Here is a 25,961-nt window from a genome sequence, read left to right on the forward strand (position 1 = left end):
GAAACTATGCCCCAGACGCCCATATTTTCCAGCATGCTTGGTTCCAGTTGTAGTGGACAAGTGCAGCCAGATATGGGAGAGAGGTGTGTGGACCCTGTTTATCAGGATGGGAACCTTGTTTCTGGATCACTGGAAGCCTTGATAGAGCGCCTGGTGCCCACCATGGACTATTATCCAGATGTAAGTAGGCACCGAAGGGGTTTTTTTTGCTTCCCATGGTTTTCCTGCATTAGTATCCAGATTGGTGCTTCCTCAAGAAATTCGACCTCCATCTGATTCAAGATTAAGATGTGGGCTAAGATGCATTTATTTTACTCGCAATATTCATTCACTAAAGATGTTGCTCAATGGAGATACTCCCCTTTCTGTTTTTAAATGAGAACACTTGTTAGAAAGATAAAGCTGTGTTGAACCCAAATGGGTGCCTTAAGAACCAATTAAAAGCAGCATTAGCCACAGAATTTTCAATCCCTCTAAGCTGCTTTAGCTCTAATACAGCCAAGATTAACTACTAACCAGCTCCTACCTAGGGAAGCAGACCTGAAATCAGCTCTAGTATTTTTTTTCCCCCCCCTTAATTTTTAATGCATCTCCTAGTTAGGCCATCAGAAAAAACAAAAATAGATTTTAATTAAAATGCTCTCTTTGTCAAGACATTTTAATGGGCCAGCACTGTAACACTGCATGTTCCTGAGCCTGAAAATGATTTTGCAACTGATTAAACATCCTCAGTGCAGTCCCCTGAAGTAAATACTGCTTACAACTCCAGGGCACGCAATAAGATTCTGAACCTAGAATATTATTGAGAGATCACTTTATCACTTAAAATGACCCCTTGTACCCATTAATGAAAGATGTTATTTAAACAAGTTGCCAAAGGTCAGAGAGGCTATATAGCATATATTCCATTTGAGCTCTGAAAAAAAGTGGCAGCTATGGCAGAAGCATCCCAGGTCTTTGTAAAGACTAACACGGGGGCGGGAAATTGCAGTCACTATTAACTTGTGTGTTGAACTTAACACTTGCGGTAGCGGGCCGTGCTATACCTTGTTGTATGTTTGTCAGTCTAATTTGTGTAGAACTTTTTGCTGTGGTTTCACATCAGTGATGATAAAGTCCCTCCAAGCTCCCACGTATACACCACCCATCTTCACAATTGCCATGCACAAAAAAGGGACTCCCCACATGAGAGTTCAGCGGGTATAAGCAGCAGAATTGCCAGCAATCACCAGCAGAAGATTAAAAAAAAGCAAAACCAGGATGTTTTAATATTCCAGTTCAAAAGCAATCCTAAACCTTGCATTTAAATATGGCTAACGTACAGTTGCACTACCTTTGACAGATGCTGACTTACTACCAAGTCCTTTATAAGACACAGAGGGATAACCATTGCTAGACACTAAATTTCTGCTCCCTGCCCTCAAATACATACGGTAGAACAGATGCAGAAGAAAGCAGCAGGTAGAGCTGGTATGGTACACCAGTGGAATAGCTTTAGGCTGCTGTAGTTAGGCCTTCCAAGGAGTCTGTTCCTTGTCTTTTGCGTAATACTAGAATATAGTTACTTGCTGCTTGGATTTCTGGAATATAGCTAATTTTTTTAAGTAGCTGCTAATGCACATCCCTTATTGTAACTTGTAACATAGGATCTATTTATAAACACAGCTACTCTGAAAATGGTTCCACGAAGTGAGCATTACTGAAGGGGTCTACGGCTTATTTTGGAACGCTGCTAGTTTCCGTGGTGCTATCCCATACCCTGTGCGAGGGAGCATTGCAAAGCAAGCAGTCACGGACCCCACCCTGGCAGGCTGCAGTTCAAATAGACAGCAAGCTGACAGCTGAGAGAGATACAACAGAAGCAATCAAGGGCACTCCAGGGAAAGAGAGGTGGAAAACAGCATTAAACCAAATTCATCTCCTCTACAGCAGGATGCATTCTTTTAGTTCAATCAGATCACCCAATTCAGCTGAAAGGATTAATTATAAAACGAGTAGATAAATAAGCTTTCAACAACATAAAGAAGGAGCTGTATTTGAGTCATCTTCAAACCCGAGTTTTCTAGTTCAGTTGCATGTTTATACTTAATTTCATGCTCGTTTCTATTTTTAGGGAGGTTGCCACAGAGGGTTAGGGTGACAGCCATTTGCACTGATGTCCTGTCAGAGGAGTAGCCAATACTGTATGTTCGAGAGAAGGGTATAAACACCTCTCGGTCTCGTGTCTCTGGCTACGCGTGCGAAGACAGGCAGCAGGGCATCACCAGTTAATTCGCACCAAGAGAAGCTATTGGTAACGTTAGCAGAGATTACCTTGGTTTCAGAGTGACATATCTGTAAGTTGCAGTACTCATCCAAATTTTTGGATTAGTACATCTGAGCACAGTGCTTAGAAGGCATTCCCACCTGTGTGGACATTAAGCTAAAGATCACAGCAACCTTCCAGACAGGAAAAAAAAGGGGGCAGGGGAGAAAGCAAACACAGAGTGTCTTTCTGTGCTGGTTACAGAGGCAAAACAAAAATATATTTGCCATGTTGGCAGAACACGAGACAGGCAAGGGAGGACGGGAAAGATAAGGGCCTACATTTGTGTACTGCTCTTTTGAGGCTTGTTTGTGTGCAGGGACTTGTTCAGCACATGGAAAAAAATGTATGCTCATGGGACGGAGGAGTTCGGGAGGTTAGGAATGGAATGTACCAGTCTGTAACCCTTGTGCCCAAGCAAGAAAACATTTCAAGAAAATATTTCACAAACAAGAAGTTCCAGAATGAGCAGGGAGTGCACAAAGAAAATATTTTTCTTTTTTTTCCTCCTCGAGAAGACATCGGTGCATTCTTCAGTCAGAGAGTAACAATTCCTTCTTTAGTCTTGTGCGCTTGCGCTCTCGCCTTTTTTTTTTTTAAATATAATTCAGCTCATCTCTTAGCAACAACTTTAGGCACTAAAGGAATCTGGCTTCTTATTCTCTTGTAAAGCACAAGCCCCTTTTGTGTCGGCTTACCTTGTTCCAAGCGCAGAAAGGAATTTTTTTTTTTTTTTTTTTTTTTTGCCTCTCCTCCCAAATACCTGTCACTTTTGTAGGATAAATGGAGCTTAACTTTCAGTCTTACAGCTTATGGAAGCATTTTTTTTTTAATCATTGTCAAACCAGCTAGCTTCATAGCTAAATTTCCTTCTCCAAACCATCTTCGTCATGATTAGGGGACTGCCTACGAGAGAGTGTAGGTTTTTACACTGTTGTAATGTTTAGCCTATATGTGTATGGTAGTACAGGTGCAGCAAATCACAGAAATCCTTGATCTAGATAAGGCACATGACATTACTATGAAATATTTGCTATCCAAAACAACTGTGTTCCTAACCCCTGAGACCTACCGCTAAGCTGAAATGTATGGCTTAGTTCAGCCTGAATTTTCTTTATTGGATAGGGAGTGGCTATTAGCAGAGAGGCAAGGAGATGGGGGTCAACACTGCTGTCAGACCTATCATTTTTAATTTGGTTCTTAATTGCAGTTACTCCTTGTCTATGCCAGCATAAACAATAACAGTATCAACCCACCCACACACAATTAGATGCCAATATATTGTAAACCAGCATATCTTGATTGACCATAATGGAACAATTTTGTTTTCTAAAGTACTGAACCTAGTTCCAGTTAAGTGACTTAAAAAATGGAATAAAAATACAGCAGATGCGTTCCAGAAGTAATAATAGTTTGTTTCTAAAACCTAGTAGTCCAGTGTTGTCTGGAAAAGCATTGCATGGGTCCAGTACAGATATCACTGATTAGAGAGAGACATCAGCAAGCCTAAAGTGGAAAGTACACACTTTTATGGCCATGTATCTTCCTGCATCTTGCCAGTTTGTCGCTTTTTTGAACATCATATAAGACATTATCAAAGAGACCAAATAAAAGCACAGGTCATCTGGGTCACACTTTTCTTGCAGTATAACAATAGGGAAATGATACTCTGAGTGGGCCTTTCTCAGAGTCACTCTGCATAAACACTGTCCCACATCACACAAACTTCCACCAAGGAGACCAACGCTAGAATTAGTACGAGAAGCAAAAATTATATCTTTCCTTAAAAGAATGTGTTCCAGCTTATCAGAGCGAAGGTCACTGGCAGGGCAGCGTGGCTTAAGTTGTTGTTCCCCACTACTTACACTTACAGGCATCTTTTCAGACAGGCTTCTGAACTCCCAGAACAAGAATGTGGGGAAGGGATGAAAGTATCAAAGTCCATAATTTTTTTTTTTTATTCCCCATCTCTCTCCAATGCAAATAGGGTAAAAGTGAGGACTGCTTCACGTTTCCAGAACAAAAATTTTCACACGGCCCAATGACAGCTGACACACCCAACAGCTAAATTCCTTTCCCAGATAGTCCAGACTCACAGTTTTAAGTTCAGGGACAACACCGGTAGAAATGAACACAGAAGCTGGCTACAAAAAACAACAGAGGATAACCAGGCATAGTTTAAAACACAAACAAAAGACAACCCAACCCCCAAACCGCCCCCCCCCAATCTCACGACCCAACACTATTCTTTCTCATGCTTTCATTCTGAATGGGGAGTGTATCAGTTCAGGGATCTCTCTCACATATGTAAGAATAAAAGATCTGATATGTTGTCCCATAACACAACCAAGTCCCCCTTTGTGAATCAGGTTGGCTCTTCAGCCTAATTTTAGTGCCCAGAACACACCACATACACTACTATAGATTTTTATAAAGCTTCTGCAAAGCTGACACAATGTCATCGGCTGTTTCCAGATGCAGGTGTAAGAGCTACATGGAATTTCTTCTACAAGTTAATGAACTTCAATTTTTTGTCATTGTAAATGTAAAAATAAATTCTGGAGAGAAACATAAACAACATACCAAACAGAAGCCCAGTTTTGTAAATTTTCCCAGTGTATGCTTGTGGGGGATGTTTGCAACCATGCCATCAAGAAGGGAGGCCATGCTGTTAGTGTCCTGTCACTGCCCTGGCCACCTGCTTGAAGTCACCGAGAGCCCTACTGTTAGGTGGCCCCAGCTATCCATCTTCTGCAGGCATCAGTGGAAGCGCTAATCAAGCGCCCGACCCAAACTGTTCATCCAGTTAACCCTTCTCCTCCTCTATCCATAAACAGTAGACAAGGCAAAGACTATGGATTAACTCCAGTTTTGATTGAACAGAATTAATGCTATTCCTAATTTTAATACATGAACCCCAGCACTAATAAGATCTTCAAATCAGAATGAGCATTTTAAATGCCTCCGCTGTATCACACTCCACTCTTATTTCATTAGCTTCCTCCACAGGCTCAGGACAGAGTTGGATGTTTAATAGATACGTGCTTAATCTGTTCGTTTACTCCCAGAACACTGTGACTTTTAGGTAATTTTACTTATTTTGTTAAAAAAAAAATTCCTTTTTCCCCTTCTGATATTTGGAGGGGTTTAGTGCTAAATTTATATTATAGGGCACACTGAGTACTAGAGAAGTGGAAACATTTTTCCTTAATAGCACATTTTATTGTGATTAGAGAGATAAACCCCATAACCTTTTTAAGGTATCCTAAAGATACCATTATTGTTTAACTACCAGTGTGTTTTAGAGACTGCAAGCAGCAGAATTTGGTAGCTAATAGTAGAGATGCCATATTTCAGACAACTGGTCTTAAATTTTTAGATGTCTCCATTTACTTGCCCAGTCCAAGGTGGTATATGCGTGCACCTGGCTGTGGCCTGCCAAATCACATTTCTAAAAAACACATGGGACAAGGTCACAGTACGCACTGCAGACATAACAAAGGTTAATTGAAATCCATTGCCGAGGAGATCCCTTACAATTTCCTAACTCCAAATTTTGTCAAAAAGCCTACAGGAAAAACAGAAGTCCTTACAAGATGCTGCTGTCGTTACTGGGGCAGTTACATTCAAATACAGAAGCCAAGTTTCAAACACTGAAGCGAGACTAGGGCATGAAGGCATTCTCGCTTCAACGAAACTGTCCAGAGTATGATTCGGAATACAATGCATTATAGCTTTTAAAATACCTTCATGCCCTAGTCTTGCTTCATTCTCGCTTCAATGAAACTGTCCAGAGTATGATTTGGAATACAATGCATTATAGCTTTTAAAATACAAACGGAGAGGCTATTTCTAATGAGAAATAATAGTTGTTGGCATTCATTAGCAGTGTTCATACTCAAAAGACTCTGAAACAGGCCCCAAATAAGTCAAGTCAAGCTTAAAACTAAATTATTGTCATATGGCTACAATCTAAGCTAAAGCTTGTGTCAGTGATTGTGGGGAAAAAGTAACAGAAAAACCCCATACATGAAGAAATTACAGCTGTGGTTTGGAATACACATGAAGCGGTTTTCTGCAGCTCAATGAAAAACAATCACTCTTAAAGAAACAAAGCCGCAGAAACAGTGGTGTTCAAGAGGCATAACACCCTACAGCGGGCATACTTCATTTGTCTTTTTGGCGAGCGATGACTAGTTAGGCATATTAAGTCTAGCATTTTAAGGGGAAATAATTTGGGAATCTGAAAACACCACAGTTAAGAGCCTTGGAGCCTGCAGCATTTCCTTTAAACAGAGCTAGAAAAGACCACCACATCTCTGGAGAAAGGAAAAATTATAAAAAGTTTAAATGAAGGAAAGTTACATTTGTGGTTTAAGGAATAGTTTTTCCAAGGAAGACAGATTCGTTTTGCTAAAAGTTACTCAACTTGTTTTGTTTTTTGGTTGTTTTTTTTTTTCCTCTCTGCTTCCACAGAGGACTTACATCTTCACTTTCCTATTGAGCTCACGAGTCTTCATTCACCCACACGAGCTCCTGGCTAAAGTGGGGCAGATCTGCATTAAACAGAAGCAGCAGCTAGAAACGGGGACTGAGGCAGAAAAGGTAAGCGAACCATTATGTCCTCCAGTTAGCTGTGCTACTGTCATTTATTTCCCACTCTCTCCTTCTCATTGTAAAGCTAATCGGATTGATAAAGAACAAATGGAAGTTGTAATTGCCGTGTGTTACTGGATGCACTTTTATTTGGGTCTTTTTCCTTGAAGCACTGTTGCTTTTTTGCTAGCCACAAACATAGGTCATGTACTACCTTACGAGCCGGATACAGTGGCTGGAAATACAGCCTTGCTCATGAGCCACAGGTAGGTGCCGTGCACGGGAGCAGTGCGTATCTGCCGCGAGAGCGGCCCAGCAAGTCGCTTTGCCCTTTTGGGCTTTCGCCAAGTTAGGTCTTTCTTGAATCTGATTCCCCTTTCTCCAGTCACCCTCACCATCCTATCGGAGTTGAGTGCTCTGCTGTAGGTTATTGGTGGGGTGTTTTAAGTTGGTGTAACGGTAAAGCAGAAAGTTACCTCTCAGGAAAATTAAGGGATGCACTACTTAAAACGGTAGCCTTTGCTGATACATGTGACTATGCGGTTTTACTACAACCGATTAAACCAAACTGGGTCAGTTTATGACATGCACTTAAATCCATCTGAGTCTCACCATTATGGAAAGTGGGTATTGAAGGGCTTTTGACTGAAATTGCAGTACCAGAATAGTCCAAGCTGGGATGCAAATAAGAGCGACAGAAACAAGGATGAAATCAGCAAGTATTTAAAGACCTGAATTGTTGAAATCCTGAGCATGTTTTGGATCCATTCTTCTACAGTGAGAAATTACATGCTCGCATTCCTAATCTTCAGCATGTTGATAGTCCCATTTTGTTTTCTTCTTGTTGTATCAGGACTCTGATTGGGGAGCACAAAAAGCAACCCTGTGGTTTGGCAATACAGAGTTTTTGACAGCAATACTGACCTAAGGGCTTCTTTCTCCCTTACTGTTCCTGGGTGCGGTCTCTTACTGTGTCACAAGATGACCCCACAGGAAAAAACTAACCACTTGGTGCAAAATGACTTTCATCCAGGTCAGTCCCCTGATCTACTCGCCACATAGCTAAAATGATCAGTCCCCTGATCTACTCGCCACATAGCTATGTAACCTGTCACGTAGGTGCTGGGGAATTCAAGGGATCAGGGAAAGAAGGTGCAAGAACCACTGCATCCAGCTTCGTACACAGAGGTGATAACCGTTCCCATCACCACGGCCAAACTAGTTCATGACTGAGCAACCTCAAAGCGATGCTCTGTAAATTGTAGTGGTTCCTCAGCAACAACAGAGGTGGGAACTTGTAAGAGATGCTGGGACCGTCTGAAACATGACATGAGTAGAGCTGATCTGTAGGCATATGAAGGACGACTGCTGTCAGTAACTAGTGTCAAAATACATATGTGAAATACTTGGATTTAAAAATAATGGGACATAAGATGAAACTTTTGTGAATTACAGTATACTAAGGAGATTTTAAAATGAAAACAGTATCCGGGGACTAAATCACCTGGCTGTTTAAAGATACTAGCTGTAAAGTAGTAGTATTCTGGCTTTTCAGCAGATGTGTTAAAAAAAAAAATCCTGGCTTCCACATTGAAATGAAGTAGCATTACATCCTAACAACAGGATGTAAAATAGAGCAGCTCGTATTCCAAACACCCACACTCCTACACCTTCTGATGACAATTTGGAAATGGTCCTACAGGAAAACCAACAAACAGCAGGGTGACAATAAACCATGAGTGTTTGGGAGGCTGCTTTAATTTACATGCTTTGCTGGTTGCTTTTCCTACTATGCCCTTGATCCCTTCCTACCCCCTTAATATAAACTGTAATTTTTTTCCTGCCCGCTAAACACAAAGTTCTTGGAAAACACCACATAAACTTCTGACATCCCTCTCAAATGGCTGCTTTACTGTCCTCTACTGCAAGCACCTGTACGTTTTACAGAATAATTTGGCTACTAGCATTTGCAAATGTTTGTTTTTCTATCTGGCAACAAATAAAAGCTCATTTCACACGCAGCATAGAAATTCTCGACTCAAGGCACTCTACCTATTCGCAGTCATAACCCATTAAGGTATCATCAGCTACCAGCACCTTCTAATTAAGTGGCTCCGCAGCAGGAAATAGCTGGCAAAAGTAGTTAAAAGCAGCTCTGATCATTTCTGATAAGAGATTTGCATAAGCAGAGGAGAAGCTGGCTGACTTGTTGCCTGGATAGCATGAGCTGAAAAAGTGGCAAGGAGCCAGGTTTTGAGGTTACGCACCACAATACTTATCATTCCTCTGTTTTTGACATCACTGGCCAGCCAGAGTCCTATAGAAAACAACCCACAGAAAAGTAGATTAAAAAGAAAAACACTCTGGGATGTCTTGGTGTGCGCTTAGAGTTCTTTTGGCCACTCATAAAAAGGAAGGGTTTCACAGTTTAAGACGTCGGTTATAGTATGCAAGTCAGTAGTTAAGCCTGACCATAAAGAAAATTTAACTCTCCGTAAGCGCGTTAGAGATTGGAAAGACCCAAACAAGATTGTCACAGAAAAAAGCACTTGTATAGTACTATTCGGTGGAAAAACCTGTTGTTAAAACTGTGGTGCATTATTTCTGCAGCTTGAGGGTGTATTTTAAATAAGAAGTTAAAGGAGTAAGAAATAAAAAGAGGAAGTCGAAGTTAGTTTCCATTAAGCTTGTCTGGCCTGTCTTGGAATATGTAGGTCCCTTCAAAAATTATGATTTCCCTCGTTTTTTTGTCAGTAAGTTCTCCTTTTTAAAACCAAAAATTAAAGCAGTACTCATAACCGGGTCATTGTCATTAAACCTCCCTTTCCTACAAGCACAGTACTGCTATTGCCCTCCTTTCTAATTGGTAGTCGTTTCTCAGCACTGTCTGTCTCGTCTCATGCAGAACAGGGCTGATCCACAGTACTTAAATTAATAGGAGTATTTTTCTTCTCAAAGAAATATTTATGGGAGAAGTATTCCCATAGGCTCCAGAGAACTCTGCGTCAGCAGGCAGCTCACAAGGGGAGGCTCGCATCTGGAGTAGGACTACAGAAGAAGTAGGTTGGTAGGTTTATTGCAACCATGACAGAAAGGAAACGTGTGCTGCTACCCGCATATCCGTGTGATTTCTATCTAGGTTATCACAAATTACGTGCATCAAGCCTGTCACGCTGCTTTGGGTTTCATCAGAGCGCACATGAAACAGGAATCTCATGTTTTGCTATATTGATGTTTTTTAGTGTTGCTCTCAGAAAGCATACCTTATTTTCATGAGCATTAAAAGCATCTGATAAAACTTTAAGCTTTTTTTTGCACCTGAAGAGTAATTACACGAAGAGTAACACGGTTTGCAGTTTGTCTTGCAACAGATGCCAAGCTTTCCATCACGAAGGTTACACCCTAGCAACTCATGAGTAGATACGTGAGATGGGAAGTCAGTGTTCATATGGAGATGCTTGCCACGGCCTAAGGAAGGATTTTTGGAACCTTCCTGCCCCCATCCCTCCTTTTTCAGTTTCAAAAGTTAAAAAGAAAGGATAGTCAGGATAATTAATACCAAAAAACCAGTTCTGTAGCAGCTTTTGGTAAACAAAAGTGGAGTAGGCATGTACCTATTAACTTTAATTGAATGAAAGCACACTGGCTAGCTAATTAATTCTCCATCACCACCTACAGATTATTCTTTCAATAATATCAGGCTCCATGCATTTCCTAGCAAAGAAGTATAAATTGTCTTTTCCCCAGGGCAGTTGACAATGGGAGTTTGGAGGACAGACAACTATAATCTGGAACTCTGTCCCGCACTGTTAAGAAATACCTTGAAGCTGGGCTCCGCAGGAGTTGCATTGGCAGAGATTGCTTTGCAGGAATGCCTACTGCTGGCAAAGAGAATGGTGATGTTTTCTTTTTGACCTCACTTTCCCAACTATTCCGCGCTTCTCTTACTAGCAGGATCAATTAAATGCTATCAATAAAAAACAGCTAGGAAAAGCATGCTAACAGAGTGCAATTTGCAGCTCCGGAAAAAAAAAAAAAAGCAAGAAAATTCCCATCAGACTTACAAGAAGCACTGGCTCATTTTCAGATGGAGGATTCAAGGGTGCATGGTTTAACTTCAAAGTTCTTATTAATCGTCATTAATGGTCCCACTGACTGTATACCAGTGAGATGTAAAAAAAAAAAAGGCAAAAAAAATAGCTTAGTTTGGTTGACTTTTAGTTTTGATTAAATAAGCTGGGACATACTATGGTCAGATGATGTTTTGGCAGGAGTTCCTACCAGTTCTTGGAAGACATTCTCTTATTTGTCTTAAAAGAAAATACACCGATTTCCTGTAGCGACACTCACGTGCTAAGTCACCTTCTGTAACCCCTAAGAGGCCGAGGGAGAGTGCAGCGAGGAAGGCGCACTGTGCGTGGGGAGGAGGAACTGCTGTGCAGTGGGACTTCTGTAGCTTGCACAGGTGGGGAGGTAAACACAGATGCAAACTTCCTCTTTTTCCTCAGCGCATCACAAGTTGGGTGGGGGGATAAACATAACCTGAATTAAGTTTTGATTCTTCTTGTTTGTTAAAAGCGTTCTTAGCACTCACACTCCCGATTTTACAGCGCATCATAAGTTGGGTGGGGGGGATAAACATAACAAAAAAGAAGAATCAAAACTTAATTCAGGTTAAAAGCGTTCTTAGCACTCACACTCCCGATTTTACAAGAGTGCTCCCTTGGATTTACTGGTGCTGCTCCCTATGCTACCATAGTGGAGTAACTGGCATCCAATTCAGGTCTCACTGATGAAAAGCCTTAGAAGGTTCACAGGTAACAGAAGAACTTCAAAAATAGCTCTCCCTCCCCTTTCTGTCGTTGATAGCTTTTTGAGTAAGAGCCAATACTTTTCATTTTCAAAGTCCATTTTGATTTAGATGTCATGGAGAGAACACACACATCTTTCCTGTCATTCATTTCTTTTAATATACAGCTCAATCTGGAGGGTCTGATAAATTCTATGGAACAAAAATGTCTTTGTGAGCGTTTCTCATGAAAGATGCTTGGTAGAGCGCTGCAGTTTGTATGCATTTGAATTCAAACGCTAAGGTACTGCTGCCTCGGATGGCATAAATCAGCTTAAGTCCCATTGACTTCAATCAAGTCAGTCACTTAAACTATTCTGTCATCTTCCTGCCTTTATACAACTAACCTTGAAAATTTCTTCAAAGGTGTTTGGTAAGAGACATTACCAAGCTATCATGAAAGGAAGCTAAATCATACTATTTGGGAATCTGGCTCACAGTTAAATGAGTTCTTTTTTTATTCCCTTCACCTACTACTAATGCAGAGTATTTTCAAGGGTGTCTCTAGTTTTGTGCGAACCTTCATCAGCTAATTTACTCTGCAGTCAGAAAGGTCTATGGTCAGTAATCAACTCATTGTTTCTTTCCAGGCAAAGCTAAAATCCTTCGCTGCCAAAATCATTCAGCTCCTGAAGGAATGGACTGAAACTTTTCCCTATGATTTCCAAGATGAAAAATCCATGAAAGAGTTGAAGGAGATTGCTCACAGGATCACGCAATGTGATGAGGTAGGGGGTGGGGGGGGAGAAAAACCCATTAAGTGGGAAAGCACTATTTGTCAACCTTTATACGTAGTTTATCATATAACATACAAACCCTCACTCCTGCATGCAGTATTTTCTAAATGGACTACAGCAGCAGTTGCTAAGCTGTCAGCGTAACTGCAGGACGCGGGCTGAGCGGTGAACTTAACGGTCCATTAGCAGAAACTGTCTATGTATAATCACCAAGCATAAGAGGAAGAGACAAAATAGCCACGACGGTATGAAAAATGCATGTGGTGCAGAAGGAGAAAGGAAAGAACAGTGACTATAACGGCACAACATAGTTAACTTTTGTAATGAATTATGTACCATCCTTTGTGCTTTGTTACTACTCTATACGTCTAAGTCCCGCAAGACACATCAACTAGTTGTATCAAATGTACTCTTGCTCAAGGTAAAGATGCTTAATATTCAATAGTTCATTCCTAGCTCCTAGCAATAATCAGCAGCTGTTTTGTTGCTATGTTTCAAGTGACATGCACAGTATTTCCACTAAGGAAGTTATATTTGAGCTCTGCTAGCTAGGCAATCACCAGTCTTAACAGCTCTTGAGTTTCTAGCCTATGAAGAAAACTAGACCTCACAGAAGACTCTTCTGAAGCAAACAGATAAAGCAAATTCAAATAAAACAAGGGCTGTTAGTTTTCCGTTTTGTTGGTTTTTGTTGTGTCGTCGTCGTCCCCCCGCAAGCCTACACTTTTTTCTCCTTGAGAAAGTCACTGTAAGTACCAATAGAACTGCAAGGGAATTAATTGTAAAGTGTTTGTATGAACGTGAAGGCTTACTTACAGAGAAGCAGAAGCTTCTCCTTGTTTTCAAACCCACAACTTCAAGATATTTTTGAGAACAATTAGCAGGAAATGGGAAGACAATTGTATTACGTGTGGTTTTGTTGATTCAAGTACAGAGAAAATGAAGAACAACAGGTTTAACAGCACTGCATGAATCAGTGATAGGACACAATACAATTAGGTGTTACCAAGTTGTCAAAAGGAAGTATGTCGGTTTTGTTGCATCAGCAAAGCTGTTTACCTGGATGCTGCTATGAAAGTGTCCGTGCCTTAGTAGGAGGGGAAGAGGAAATAGGATTATAATATGCCTTTTATTCCCTTTGTAGACAAGGATGAAGAGGTGTATGTCGGCAGAGATACTACTGTGAAAGGGGACTTGGCAGAGGTTTTATTTAGTGTCTGTATCTCAGTATTTAGTTTGTCTATTACTTTGAACTAGAAAGAAGTTGTGGCCTTTCTTTCTCTTTCTCTTCCCTCCCACTCTGTTAGGTATAAATAAATTGTCATTTGAGAAAAACTCATCTTCATGGGGTGGCTCAGTGCTCTGGTGTCTGAGGCATCTGATGACATCCATTAATTACAGCATCACCGTATTTATCCCCTTAACAAAGCTACAAGTCAAGTTTGATCAGTGAAGAGCTATGCCACATCTGACCCCTAGGAAACACAATTTGTCACTGACAAAAAGCAGCTCTTGCTCTCAGTATTTGTTGCCACAAGAAATTATCTATACTGTGCTTCAGCAAGGGATTATGGTAATGGTTTGAGGGGTTAGTTTGTATTTTAAAGCTTTTACAGATCCCCTTAGGACATTATTCTCCTGACATAGGATAGAAAGTAAACTGAGAACTCGCACAAAGCGGTCAGGTGCTTGTCCTAGTGATATCAGACAGCAAACCAAACAGCTATAGCTACAGCCAGGGTTGCGCCCCAAATTAAGTACAAATGTCTTGTTTGAACTCAAACAAGGACAAATTATTGTATGCTCATTGACATTTTCCAAAGCTGTAAGAAAATTTAGGGTAAGACTAGCGATGAAAGGAAACTGCTAAAACTCTATGGGCATTTGTCTAAGTGTTAAGACGCTAATAAATTCACAGTAGCTTAAGCCAGCCATAGTTTTTCATGTCACTGCCGTTTCTTTGTTCACTTTCACATAATATCTGCGATACTCTCACCTGCCTTCAAATTTGATTCTCCATGATCCATATCTAGAAAGTCTGCCTCCTCCCAGACACATGGGTAAGTCAGGCATAGCAGCTGAAGTCAAGTGATTTACAATAGAAAGCTCAGCATACCAGAGAGCAGAATTAGCGCTTTATTTTAGTCCCACCACCACGCTCCCTTGGCATTTCTGAACACTTGTAGCACAATATCCGAAATGGCTCCAGCCAGCTGCTGTTCAGCGGTAATCCAGTTGCCTCATCAAGATGAGCTACGCTGCCTTCAGCTTTTCATTTGATTTCACTTGGGAGTCAGATTATTGCCTTGTAAAGCAACATTCTGACACTATTATTGCTTAATTATAGCATGCAATATACAAGTATTTGGTAGGCATTGTCTCTCACATCTGCTACATAATTTCAGTCATCACTGCGTATTAGTGGCTTCTTTGAACGATCACAGATTCATTGCAGTTCTTTCTAGTGCATCCAGTTGACTGGCAGAAACCAACACAGCAGGTTGTAAACTAACGGTTAACCTTGTGGCTAACTTCAAGAGAAATAGTTTGCATGAAAGCAAGAGAACAATTGTGTCGGGAAGAGGAGGAGGACTGTCTTTGGTAGAATTAGTTTTTCCAGCAGCAGGAAGAACAGGGTTGGAGAACCTGGCTCATTTAAAGCAGTAACAGGAGGGATGGAGGAGTAGGAAATGTCGACCTCGGAGAAATGTCTGCAGGACACAAACAATCAATGGCAGAAAGAATTCAGCTTGCCTTAGTTGCCAAAACACTGAGCAGATGGATTATATTTCTGTGGCTTTACCAGTATGTGTCCTTATAGATTCTATGTTTAAAATCTGCACCTGATGAACAGAAGGGCATTTTAGTTGTCCAAGAACGTGATATATATTGTGCTCTTACCTAAATCTTTGGATGCTATAGTTGTTCAAAGCCAAGCCAGGGTATTTTACGGGTATATTCCTGGACATAATGTGAATTCCCTGGATTCTGCCTGCGCTAGATAAACTTGATCATCGGCGGGTCTGATCAGAATGAGAAAGAGCTTTTTGGCACTTGGTACACAGAGGATCCAAGAAGCCTTGTGCGAGCAGCTCAAGTCCGTTGCACTATACCCACTTTTAAGCTGTTTACCCAGATGCTTTTGAAACGGGGTACTAGCCAAAAACTGCCGCAAGGAGCAGACCAGCCAAGCAAGTGAAACAGAGTTGGGAAGGCAGGCAGGCATAACAGTGTCCTAACTGCCCGCACAACTCCGTAATGACAAGTTCATTTGTCACAGGATGATCAGCTCAGATAAGATGAAAGAAAATGGATATTAGGCGTTTATTTTTTCCAGTCAGAAATTGTTTGGCGATCTATGACTGCTAAAAACCTTTAGCTCTTGCATTGTTTCTGCCTTTGCTTAGGAGAATGGAACAGTGAAAAAGATCATTAGCCAGATGACACAGAATCTCCTGATGGCCCTCTCCGCACGGAGCCAGTACCAAGAAATCAGAGAGAAATTCCGGCAACCTGTTACTGACAAAGGCACCATCCTCAAAACCAAGCCACAGTCAACTCAAAAGGACATCCTGAGTGTGTGCTGTGACCCTCTGATCTTGGCACAGCAGCTGACCTATATCGAACTGGTGAGACACTAATTTGTGTCAAGTATTTAATTTTCCATTTACTAAATACTAATATACTCATCAATATGAATTTTGCTATGGCTTCACTGAAAGCCTCCAATGTTTTAATCGAAAAATAAAAACACCTCACACAGCTGCACTGTAGAAAGATGAAAGTTACCAAAACGTTCTCCTAACTTTGGCTTATTGATGCATTTTTCACTCAACTCCCTGTTTGTCTGTACAGTGACAATCTCCCATCTCTCCAAACACAGGAAAGGGTGAGCAACATTTACCCAGAGGATCTGATGCAGATTGTCAGCCACATGGACTCCCTGGATAATCACAAGGTACAAGAAGGGGTACGGAGGGAAAAAGAAACAAAGAGTAGCCAGGGTAAAGAGCCTCTGTGATTTTAGTATGTATACCCTGCACAAGAAGGGCTGACATTTTCTAACCTTCTTTAAGCTCGTGCCTTAAAAAAATACCCAACAAGATTTTATCAAGACATGAAAAGGAAGTTAATCCTTTGGTATGTTGACTTTATCATGATACAGGATAGGATTAACATGTGGCCTGTTCTCTTACAGTGCCGCGGCGATGTGACCAAAACCTATAATTTGGAGGCCTATGACAATTGGTTCAATTGTCTCAGCATGCTGGTGGCTACAGAGATTTGTCGGGTAGGTATTCGTAGAAAAACAGATAGCAAAGTGATCCTGGCCTTAAGGACAAAAGGCAAGCAGTGGTCTAACAGAGATTTAAATATTAGCAGTGCAATTAAAGATAATGGCATTATTCAAGCATTAAGTTATTTGAATGCTTGTATGATTAAGAGTTCATGGCTATGTTGGGCATTGCATATATTCTCTAGTTTTGTGTAGCTTCCATAGTAGCATTAGTCATGCAGTGAAATGGAACTTGTGTGGAGTTTGAGTTAGGAGCTCTTTTGGATTTATTTATTTTTTTTTTAAATACATCCATAACTTCTCAAAGATACTCATCTTTAAACGCAGATTTACCAATAAACAGCTGTCCTTCACTGCATTTAGATGTCATTAGCACTGTCATATATTCATTTTTGTTGTAGAAAAGTCAGGAACAAACTTTCTTCAGAAGTCTGGAAAGAAAGTGGACTACTGGAGAGGTTAAAAAAAAAAAGAGGGAGAACAGCCTTATTAGAAGTTAAAGTAACTTCTATCCTATAATAAGCAAAGAAATAGAAGGTATACTGCCCCAGAAACCTTCCCCCCCCCCATGTGTATTCTGTGTCTTTTTAGATTCCTATTAATATGCAGCAATTCTAGCAAATGGGAAGTTTTCTCTCTATTCCTGCTTGGTCAGTAGCCCTTCTGTGGAAATCCAGATGCCTACTGCAGTTTCATGAAGTCCGATATATTGATCCTAATCTCTTAAGATTTCCTGCTCTCACAGAAACTTATTACAAAACCACACCAAGACATCTTCCAGAGCTGGCTGGTATGGCTAATACATTTAGTAAACCAGTCAAAAAGGTTTAGCATACCAAGGGCTAAGCCAAGCCATTGACTGACTACTGAGCCATTTTCTTTTGATATGGCACAGAAACTGAAGTTTTTAGGTAAGAGATTTTGTTGTGGGGGTTTTTTTGGGTTTTTTTTTTTGTTTGTTTTTGTTTTTTTTTTTAAAGAAACAGGGAATTCCCTGGTGAAGTAGTCTGCAGTCACCATTCAGGAGCCATTTTTGTATAAGCCAGACCAAACTTCTAGACTTCTAGATCTAAATATGGGAAAGATTTTGATGAATGAATGTAATCTAGGCAGTAATACTAGCTTAAAAAAAAAAAAGATAAAAATAGAGAGAGAGAGAGAGAGAAAGATTGATGGTTTTTGGAAACAAAGTTTGGAGACAGCGCTATATTAACCACTCAACCAATTGGAACAGGCTGCCCAGGGAAGTGGTTGAGTCCCCATCCCTGGAAGTATTTAAAAGACGCACAGATGAGGCGCTTAGGGACATGGTTTAGTGGGTGGTGGTGTTGGGTCGACGGTTGGACTTGATGATCTTAGAGGTCTTTTCCAACCTTAGCGATTCTATGATTCTACATTAATTTTGCTTTGCAATTTATAAAAGAATCTGCAAAGCAGATGTTCAGCATCACTTGCTAGATCCTTTGCATGTCTGCATGAGTGGGAATTTGTGTACTTGATCATCATCATCACTACCTGCTCTCAAGAGGTCATTTAAGAGTATACAGAGTAAAATGAGAAAATCAGGACACGGCAATTTTTCTCTCTCACATTCAGGTTACATGCCCTTGGTCTTAAGTCTGTTCACTGCTTTCCCCACCCCTCTTCTTCAGAGGTTTAAATTTTTTGCATATATTCTTTCTGATAGCAGCTTCATGTTATCTCCCTTTTCCAGCAACAGGAAACTGCTGAAAGTGTCCAGCTTGCTTGTACAAGATTCCCCAAGACATTGAACTTTATGTATAAACAAAAACTTACACTCCCCCCACAACTAGACAAATAATTGATAGTAGCCCCAAATACTTCTGCTATTTTAATAAAAAGTTAATCTTAACAAAATACCCTCAGGCCTATATCATCTTAAGATTAAGCTAGCTGGATAGTCTTGACACGTCCATTCAATCAACCTGTTACAATGCCTTTGACTGAACATCCCATCCAAAATTGAGGCCATCCCTTCCCTCTTAACAGATCTTGGGTTTTTTTCAGGTTGTAAAGAAAAAGCAGCGTACAAGAATGGTGGAATTTTTCATTGATGTGGCAAGAGAGTGCTTCAATATTGGAAACTTCAACTCAATGATGGCTATTATCTGTGAGTATCCTTAACACAGATGACAAAAGGCACTCCATTTTACAGCCTGACTGGCAAGACTATGCTTATACTTGCCTTAAATTGGCTGGCCACATCAGCACACGCTCTCCTACGGGGGCAGTATGTACCAGTGACAGATTAATGTGTGCGTGGGCGAGTGTCAGCTACAGCTTTTGTTTGTCAAGCTGAACTGCCTTCCAAAACGTGTGGTGGTGCCGATACATAAACACAGAGTTACGTTAGCCCTATATTTTTTCAACTCAGTTGTTTCTTTCTTTGTCTCTTCTCTCTCCATTCAGCTGGCATGAACTTGAGTCCTGTGGCACGACTAAAGAAAACTTGGTCCAAGGTCAAAACAGCCAAATTTGATGTTTTAGAGGTATGTATAAAGTTTAGACTTCATACAGAAATCCACCAAATAGTTTCATCCAAACCTCTGCTGTGGAGTTACTAAGTCAGAGATCAGAGAGGCATCTCTGTCAGCGGTCACCAGCGTAAAAATATTAGGGAGAGCATTTCCTGAATTTCAAACTCCCTACTTGCCTGCAGTGAAAAGCGGATGCAAGTTTTCTTTAGGTTATTTCTTCCTAGCATATTTTTTCCAATTTAACATCAAGGTAGTTTTCACTCAAGCGAATGCCATTTTGCTACCCTTAAAACTAATTAGAGTACTCCATCTAGTGGAGATCTGAATGAAAACAAAACTTAATTGAAAATTTCATCGGAAAGATTGGTGACAGCAAGTTAGAACTTTGGTTTTTTCCGATAGTCGTTTATCATTTCCTCTCAGTCTTCCATTAACCATTGAAGCAAAGCACAGATGTAAAGTCAGTACAGAACCCTTCTTTCAAACAAGATAGAAATTAGAAAAACCTGCATCCAGACCTGATCAGCATAAGGTACTTTATCTTGAAAGTTTGAAAATGGGCCCCACGAATTCATAAAGAATGAACTCACTGATGGTTAGATCAAAGCTTTTTATATTTAGGAAACATTATTACTTGACTGCCTTTTTCCCCCCCATAAAAACAGCATCACATGGATCCATCCAGCAACTTTTGTAATTACCGCACAGCCCTGCAAGGAGCAGCACAGCGATCTCAGACTGCCAACAGCAATCGAGAGAAAATAGTCATCCCAGTTTTCAACCTGTTTATTAAAGATATCTACTTTCTGCACAAAATACATACAAACCGCTTGCCCAACGGGCAGATAAACTTCAAGGTAGGACTTTGCTACTATAGAAACTGTAATGCTAGTTAAACATTGTACATTACAAACATTTGCTAGTTTTGAACTTCTAGCTCATTATATTATCAATTCCTTCAGCATTGCTGTGATAGAAAACCATAAAGCGATATCATTATCTAGGGGAAATGATTTCACCAAATTTCTGTGAAAGCTAGCGCTTGCAGTTGCCGTGTTTATATTACATCTCCAGCAGATCCACAACTGCACACACAGAAGAGAATCCATAAAACTGCTGGAATGTAATTGCCTTCAGTTAAAAGCTTAGTTTTAAAGTGTACTGAAATAGAGACTATTTTTTTGTTAGTTGTACCTGAAAGTACAGTGTAGATGCACTACAAAACATAAAATTCACATAAGCAGAACTGATTGGAATAACATTAATTTGTTGCCAAAACTGTTGCATGAAAAGATTGAGAAGAAAATAAGAATTTCAGAAGCCAAACCCCCAGCATTAAAAATTACTTAAGTAATACAGAAATAGTCTAATGTTAGCCATTTGGACAGGGAAATCTCTTCAAGGACCGTTGTACTTGTGCAACATTTAAAATAGAGGGAAGAACTTGAAATCAGGAAGTATAAGAATTTTAGTGTACCACGTATGATGGCAGACAAAAATTTGCCACTCCTCAGCCCCGCGCCTGCCTTACGTTCAAAAGGGATTGGGGGAAAGCGGAAGGCGGTAAAGAACGGAAAGTAAACTTTTCTGTGGCAGCAAGCCGTCATATCTGATCAAATCGTAATAGGTAACTTCCCCCTAAATCATCAGCGTTAGCCGATTTAACCTCATCGGGTTAGTAGCTATAAATGCTACGCACAACCAGGAAAGGGTATTTAGCAGGCCTTCAAGGGAGTTTCTACAGCTTCTGGGTTCTCTCTCCCTGACTAATAAACATACATGTCCAAAAGACCACAGCCTGGCAAAAGTACTTCTGAAGTTTTTTGCCATTATTAAGGCTGTGTAGGGGGAGGGGGGCACGCAGAATATACAAGACAAACCCAAAGTAATTACGCATTTCTTAAAATCCTAAGAAGGAAAGGATATCTATAGTTTCTGTATGTTATTTTGATTATTTCTTAAATTTAAAGAGTGCTTTATGAAAAAATCAGATATGTTATATTTCGTTTAAGTTGAAGGTTGGAAATGTAAAAAGTAAAGTAAGTAAATAAAAACCATTTACTGACCCGTTCCACTCGCAGGCTAATTTAGAGGTAAGACCCAGAAAACAGGCCAATAGCACTTTATTATATATGAAGAAAAGGTTGATGATGAAAAGAACTGAATGCAAAAGACCGGGCGGGTAGCAGGGATACGCTGTTCTAAATGTGAGAGGCTAACAACGGATGAGGAACTAGGAGCAAGAGGGGGGAGATGAAGGGAGCAGTAAGAAGAAAGGATAACAAAGACAACCACCGAGTAAGTGATAATAAGAGAAGCAGCATGAATAAGAACAAGACTGAGAGGCTCTGAAATGGAAACAAAGGAACTAATATTTGAAAGAAAACAAATATGATTTTGATAATCTTCTAATTCTCATGCAGAAATTCTGGGAAATTTCGAGACAGATTCATGATTTCCTGACATGGAAGCAGGTTGAGTGCCCTTTTGAAAAAGACAAGAAGATCCAGAGCTACCTACTCACAGCACCCATTTATAGTGAAGAAGGTAGGATCCTTTACTGAGCATTATAGCGAGTCTTCTTACTTGTTGAAGTGCTGATGAAAAAAATTAACACGCAAAAAAATATCTGATAAGTAAGTTATATCACTTCTGTATCGGCTTCTGATGAGAATAAACTCCATTATGATGTCTGCTAAGTTAAACCTGCTATATTGTAACTTTTTTTTTTTTTTTTTTTTTTTTTTTTTGAGTTAAAGAACCCATGTATCTGATTGTTCTTATTTTATTTACTAGCTCTGTTCATTGCGTCCTTTGAAAGTGAAGGTCCGGAAAACCACATGGAAAAAGACAGCTGGAAAACACTCAGGTATGAAGCTTCCTCAGAACATGAGCACCTCATCACCTTAACGTGATGAGATCAGTTAATTTAGATGAGATTTCTTTTAATACTGAGGCCAAGGCAGAGAGAGAGATTTAGACCTTTGTAAATCATGTTAAACATTTAGATTTGACATACCCGTACCAGATGCAGAATGGATGAAGAAGTCTATAGGTCCTGAGCTGCAGCTGAGCTACATTATGACTGTATTGTCCTAGACAAGACAGTGTTTCCCAGTGATCCCGGTGTTTGTTAGGAAGTCCACGTAAGCTTTTCACTTATGACACCCGCGCAATGTACCTCGCATCAAATCCGATGCTGTTCAGCAAGCAATAGTTTAGGATGACAGAGGAACATATGTTACTTGCCTGAGCGCATCTTAAGGGCCTGAAGTAATGTTACAAAGGTTAAGTTTTCATTTAATTTAAAGTCAGCATGTTTACTGGAATTCATAGACGTTTTCCAGTTTATAGCAGTTGAAAAATCTATCCCTTGAAGAAAGGCTTCCAGCTAGTGATGCAAGATAGACCTGTTGCCAGCCTTTACCAAAACTGTAAAACTTTTTTCCGTGATAGAAAAGATAATTTTATTCTTTATTACTTCTTCTTCTAGGACAACTCTGCTTAATAGAGCCTGAGATTTTTGGATCTGATCTGCAGACTTTGAAGCACATCGAATGAACGTGTTTTTACAGCCTGAAAGACTTGGACTGAGCTAAGAAAGACCTCACTGGCTGAGGTCTCTTTTGTATATACGGTAACTTTTATGAAATAAAATGTGGTAAATATTTCACATGTCAACCTTAAGGCACTTAAGTGAAGGGTTTTGGGTTTTTATTTTAAATATAAGGGCAGGGCCCTGTTCTCAGAGATGAAATGTATCATGGGAGATGGTATCCCTGGGGAGATCTTATTCTATCAGCATCCAAGTTTTTATTTTTTATTACTTCCACCAAAATAAATAAAAGTTAAAACACACATCCCAGCTAAAGCCAGTGTTCAGGTTAAATACTCCGTTGGACCAGTATCGTACAGAACACTCAACACGTCTCTCTAGCTTTGAGGTGAAGGGTCTCCTTCACATCAGTGATACCGTTCGCATGTGTTAGTAAGTGTTTGTAGAGTCAAGGCCTTTGACATCTGCAGCAAGCGTGTTCCTCTCCTACATCAGAAAATAGTGCCTTACAAGGTACTGATATCGTTTAGTGTACCTTCTATTACGCTGGACTGGAAGTAAAGAAAATAAAAATATGGATGTCTCGAAACCAGCTACGATGTACTTTTTAAATAAAATGGAGAATATGGCACATGAAGTAGAGTATACCTGCCTGTAACATTGATGGTGCAGCAAACGTATTTTTGTTACATGATTTAAACAGATAAGATGGGGTAACTGCTGGGGGATGTGCGTTTGTGTGTGCGTATGTGTGCGTGCATGTGTGAAGATGCACACATGTCTAAGTTTTAATACTTACTTCTGGGAACTAGCCTTTAAATTCTGGCTGTCAGAATAGTTTGTGTTTTCCTTTTTAAAAATCAGGGATTTTTGTTTTGTTTTGTTTAAGAGAATGATGTCTAACCTAGATTATCTCTGCAAAACAGGCTCCACGTGAGCTAGGGAGAGGGAAGTAAACTCAGATGTCCAATTTGAAGTTAAGGCTAAAATTTCCAAAGAAGCTTGAGTTCATCACCACTGAACGGGGCATTTAATTCCCTTGTTTCCTTCGAAAATGCTAGTCTGCACTTACAGACGATTAAAGCAAAGACCAGCTTATGATGCAAGCTTTTCCTAGTATTTTGCAAGCCATGATTAACTGGCCGGATTAACTGGTCTGGGCCAGAACCCATTGAAATCCGAGGGAAAACACCACAAGAAATTGGTCAAACCTTTGAACCCAGGTCAGTACCAAAATTAGAGATGATCTGTAAACCCGCTGATGCTTACCATTTCTAATTTCTCCTTTTAGCCCTGAGTTTGCACCTAATTTGGCTACCCAAATGAGCACCCCAGGAGCTTATGTTATGTTAAGATTCAAGGTATTCATTTCCAGGAAAAAATATACAGTTCAGGACTTACTTTCTCACCTGATCTCTGAATTCAGAAAAAAAAAAAAAAAAAAAAAAAAAAAAAAAAAATCTAGGCTCAGATTAGAGACTATTCAGATTAGAGACTATTTTGTTTAATCAACAAATTATTACGTGTGAATATCTACTGTGCTTTCCAGTAATTGTCCTCTTACGACTTGGGGGCTGGATATTTGTAAAGATAATGACTTGAGCCAGACAATTAATTTTTTTTTTTTTTTTTTTTTAAACAAGGCCCTCTGGAGTTCCCAGTGGCTGCAGCCTCCCTTGTAGGGCCTCGCAGAGGGCCTCTGCACAAGCCTCTTTAAAAATGATAAGCTCTAAGTAGATGGGTTTTACCTTATTCTGCCTTCTGTTGAAGAAGGGGCAAGACTTGCTGGACCAAGGGTCTGGTTTATTCCGGTCCAGTAGACTTTTCTTGCCGAGCGCTTACAACCAAGAGCAGTGCCACTGTTTCATATAGCATCTGCAATCACTTAGTAGAAATTATTTGCTGTATTGGCCCTGTAGTACGGTGAAAAACTGAAGAGCCTTCCCTCTCTCCCTGTTCCACTCCCCCCTTGACAAGTGCTTAAAATTAGAAGAGTAAGTTGCAGTAAGGAAGGGAGATAAATCAACATTTTGCTATTCCTGTAGCATTGACATCAAAGAGAAACAAAAGCAAGTTATGCCATGAAGAAGGAAGAAGTAGAATACTAACCGTTAACAAGAACGGCCCAGAAAAGGGGAAGGGGTAATTCTTATGATTTGCTGCTATTTTTCCTGTGCTGAAGTACTGGACCTTCAGCCCTGGATTAGAGTAAGAATATTTATACTGTATTATTACAGTGTTTTGCACTTTCAGAGATGTTCTAGCTAGTAACATTGTCGGACACTATAAGAGGGATTGTATATCAGCTTTGTTTATGTAATTGAAATTTAAAAGGGATGCTTAAAATTTAAGAAAAAAAATATATATTTGAAATGCAATTTTAGAACACTTTCTGTAAATGTATAAAAAAGCTTTCACATGAATGTGCACTTCACCAGTCAATCAGTCCTAGTATATACTTGAAATCAATGCAGTATCCACATTGGTTCCTTTCTATTTTTCCTCCCTCAGTTTGATACATTCCTTAAATACCGTGTTTTGCTATTCTGAGCTGAAATGCTAAATATAAAGCTGTACCATAAAGCAGGATATTCCGTGTTTGACTGGATGTGCTTGCATTAATAAAAAAAACCAACTTGCTTCAACCAGGCTTAACTTTTTCCATGGTTCTTTTTCACTTGCAAACTGATCGAGCCACAAACAGCGGCTGAACGAGGTGAACCGGCCGTGGAAGGCAATACAGTCACAGTGAACCAACTGGTTACTTTTAAATTTAAGTTCTGACTTATAAAGATACATTATGAAATATTTAAGTATCTTCCAACAAAGGCAAGAGCAACACTAAGCCAACAACATGCTGCCACTTCTAACGTGCTCTCTATAACAGCAGTTTATGGATTTGATAGAGCGTCTGCTACGGAGTATTTTCATTCTCTCAGTGAAGGCGATTAACGGTTCCCCTGTGTAAAAACATTTTGTCTGTCCTAAGAGTTGAATTTTGGTTTTCCCCCCCTCCCACATATTTATCCTTTTAACAGGAAAGCACAGCAGCTTTTGCCGGCTGCAGCACACTGCAGGGTTTCCTGTAGCAAGATTCTGTTGATATTTCCACACTCCAGGACC

At 40.1% G+C, this 25,961-nt stretch overlaps 1 protein-coding gene across 1 annotated transcript; it reads left to right on the forward strand.

Moving 5' to 3' along the window:
- On the forward strand, positions 1 to 24,258 carry RASGEF1A (RasGEF domain family member 1A). The gene is made up of 12 exons (XM_009278814.2): positions 1 to 180; positions 6,782 to 6,910; positions 12,341 to 12,478; positions 15,895 to 16,116; positions 16,371 to 16,445; positions 16,686 to 16,778; positions 18,813 to 18,915; positions 19,215 to 19,294; positions 19,948 to 20,139; positions 21,706 to 21,829; positions 22,079 to 22,151; positions 22,776 to 24,258. The coding sequence occupies exons 1-12, from the start codon at positions 7 to 9 to the stop codon at positions 22,798 to 22,800; spliced, it is 1,428 nt and encodes a 475-aa protein (XP_009277089.1). The 5' UTR covers positions 1 to 6; the 3' UTR covers positions 22,801 to 24,258.
- The last annotated feature ends 1,703 nt before the right edge of the window (positions 24,259 to 25,961 follow it).

Source organism: Aptenodytes forsteri, unplaced genomic scaffold, assembly GCF_000699145.1.
Source record: "Aptenodytes forsteri isolate BGI_AS27 unplaced genomic scaffold, ASM69914v1 Scaffold226, whole genome shotgun sequence".
In the NCBI taxonomy this organism is placed as follows: Eukaryota; Metazoa; Chordata; class Aves; order Sphenisciformes; family Spheniscidae; genus Aptenodytes; species Aptenodytes forsteri.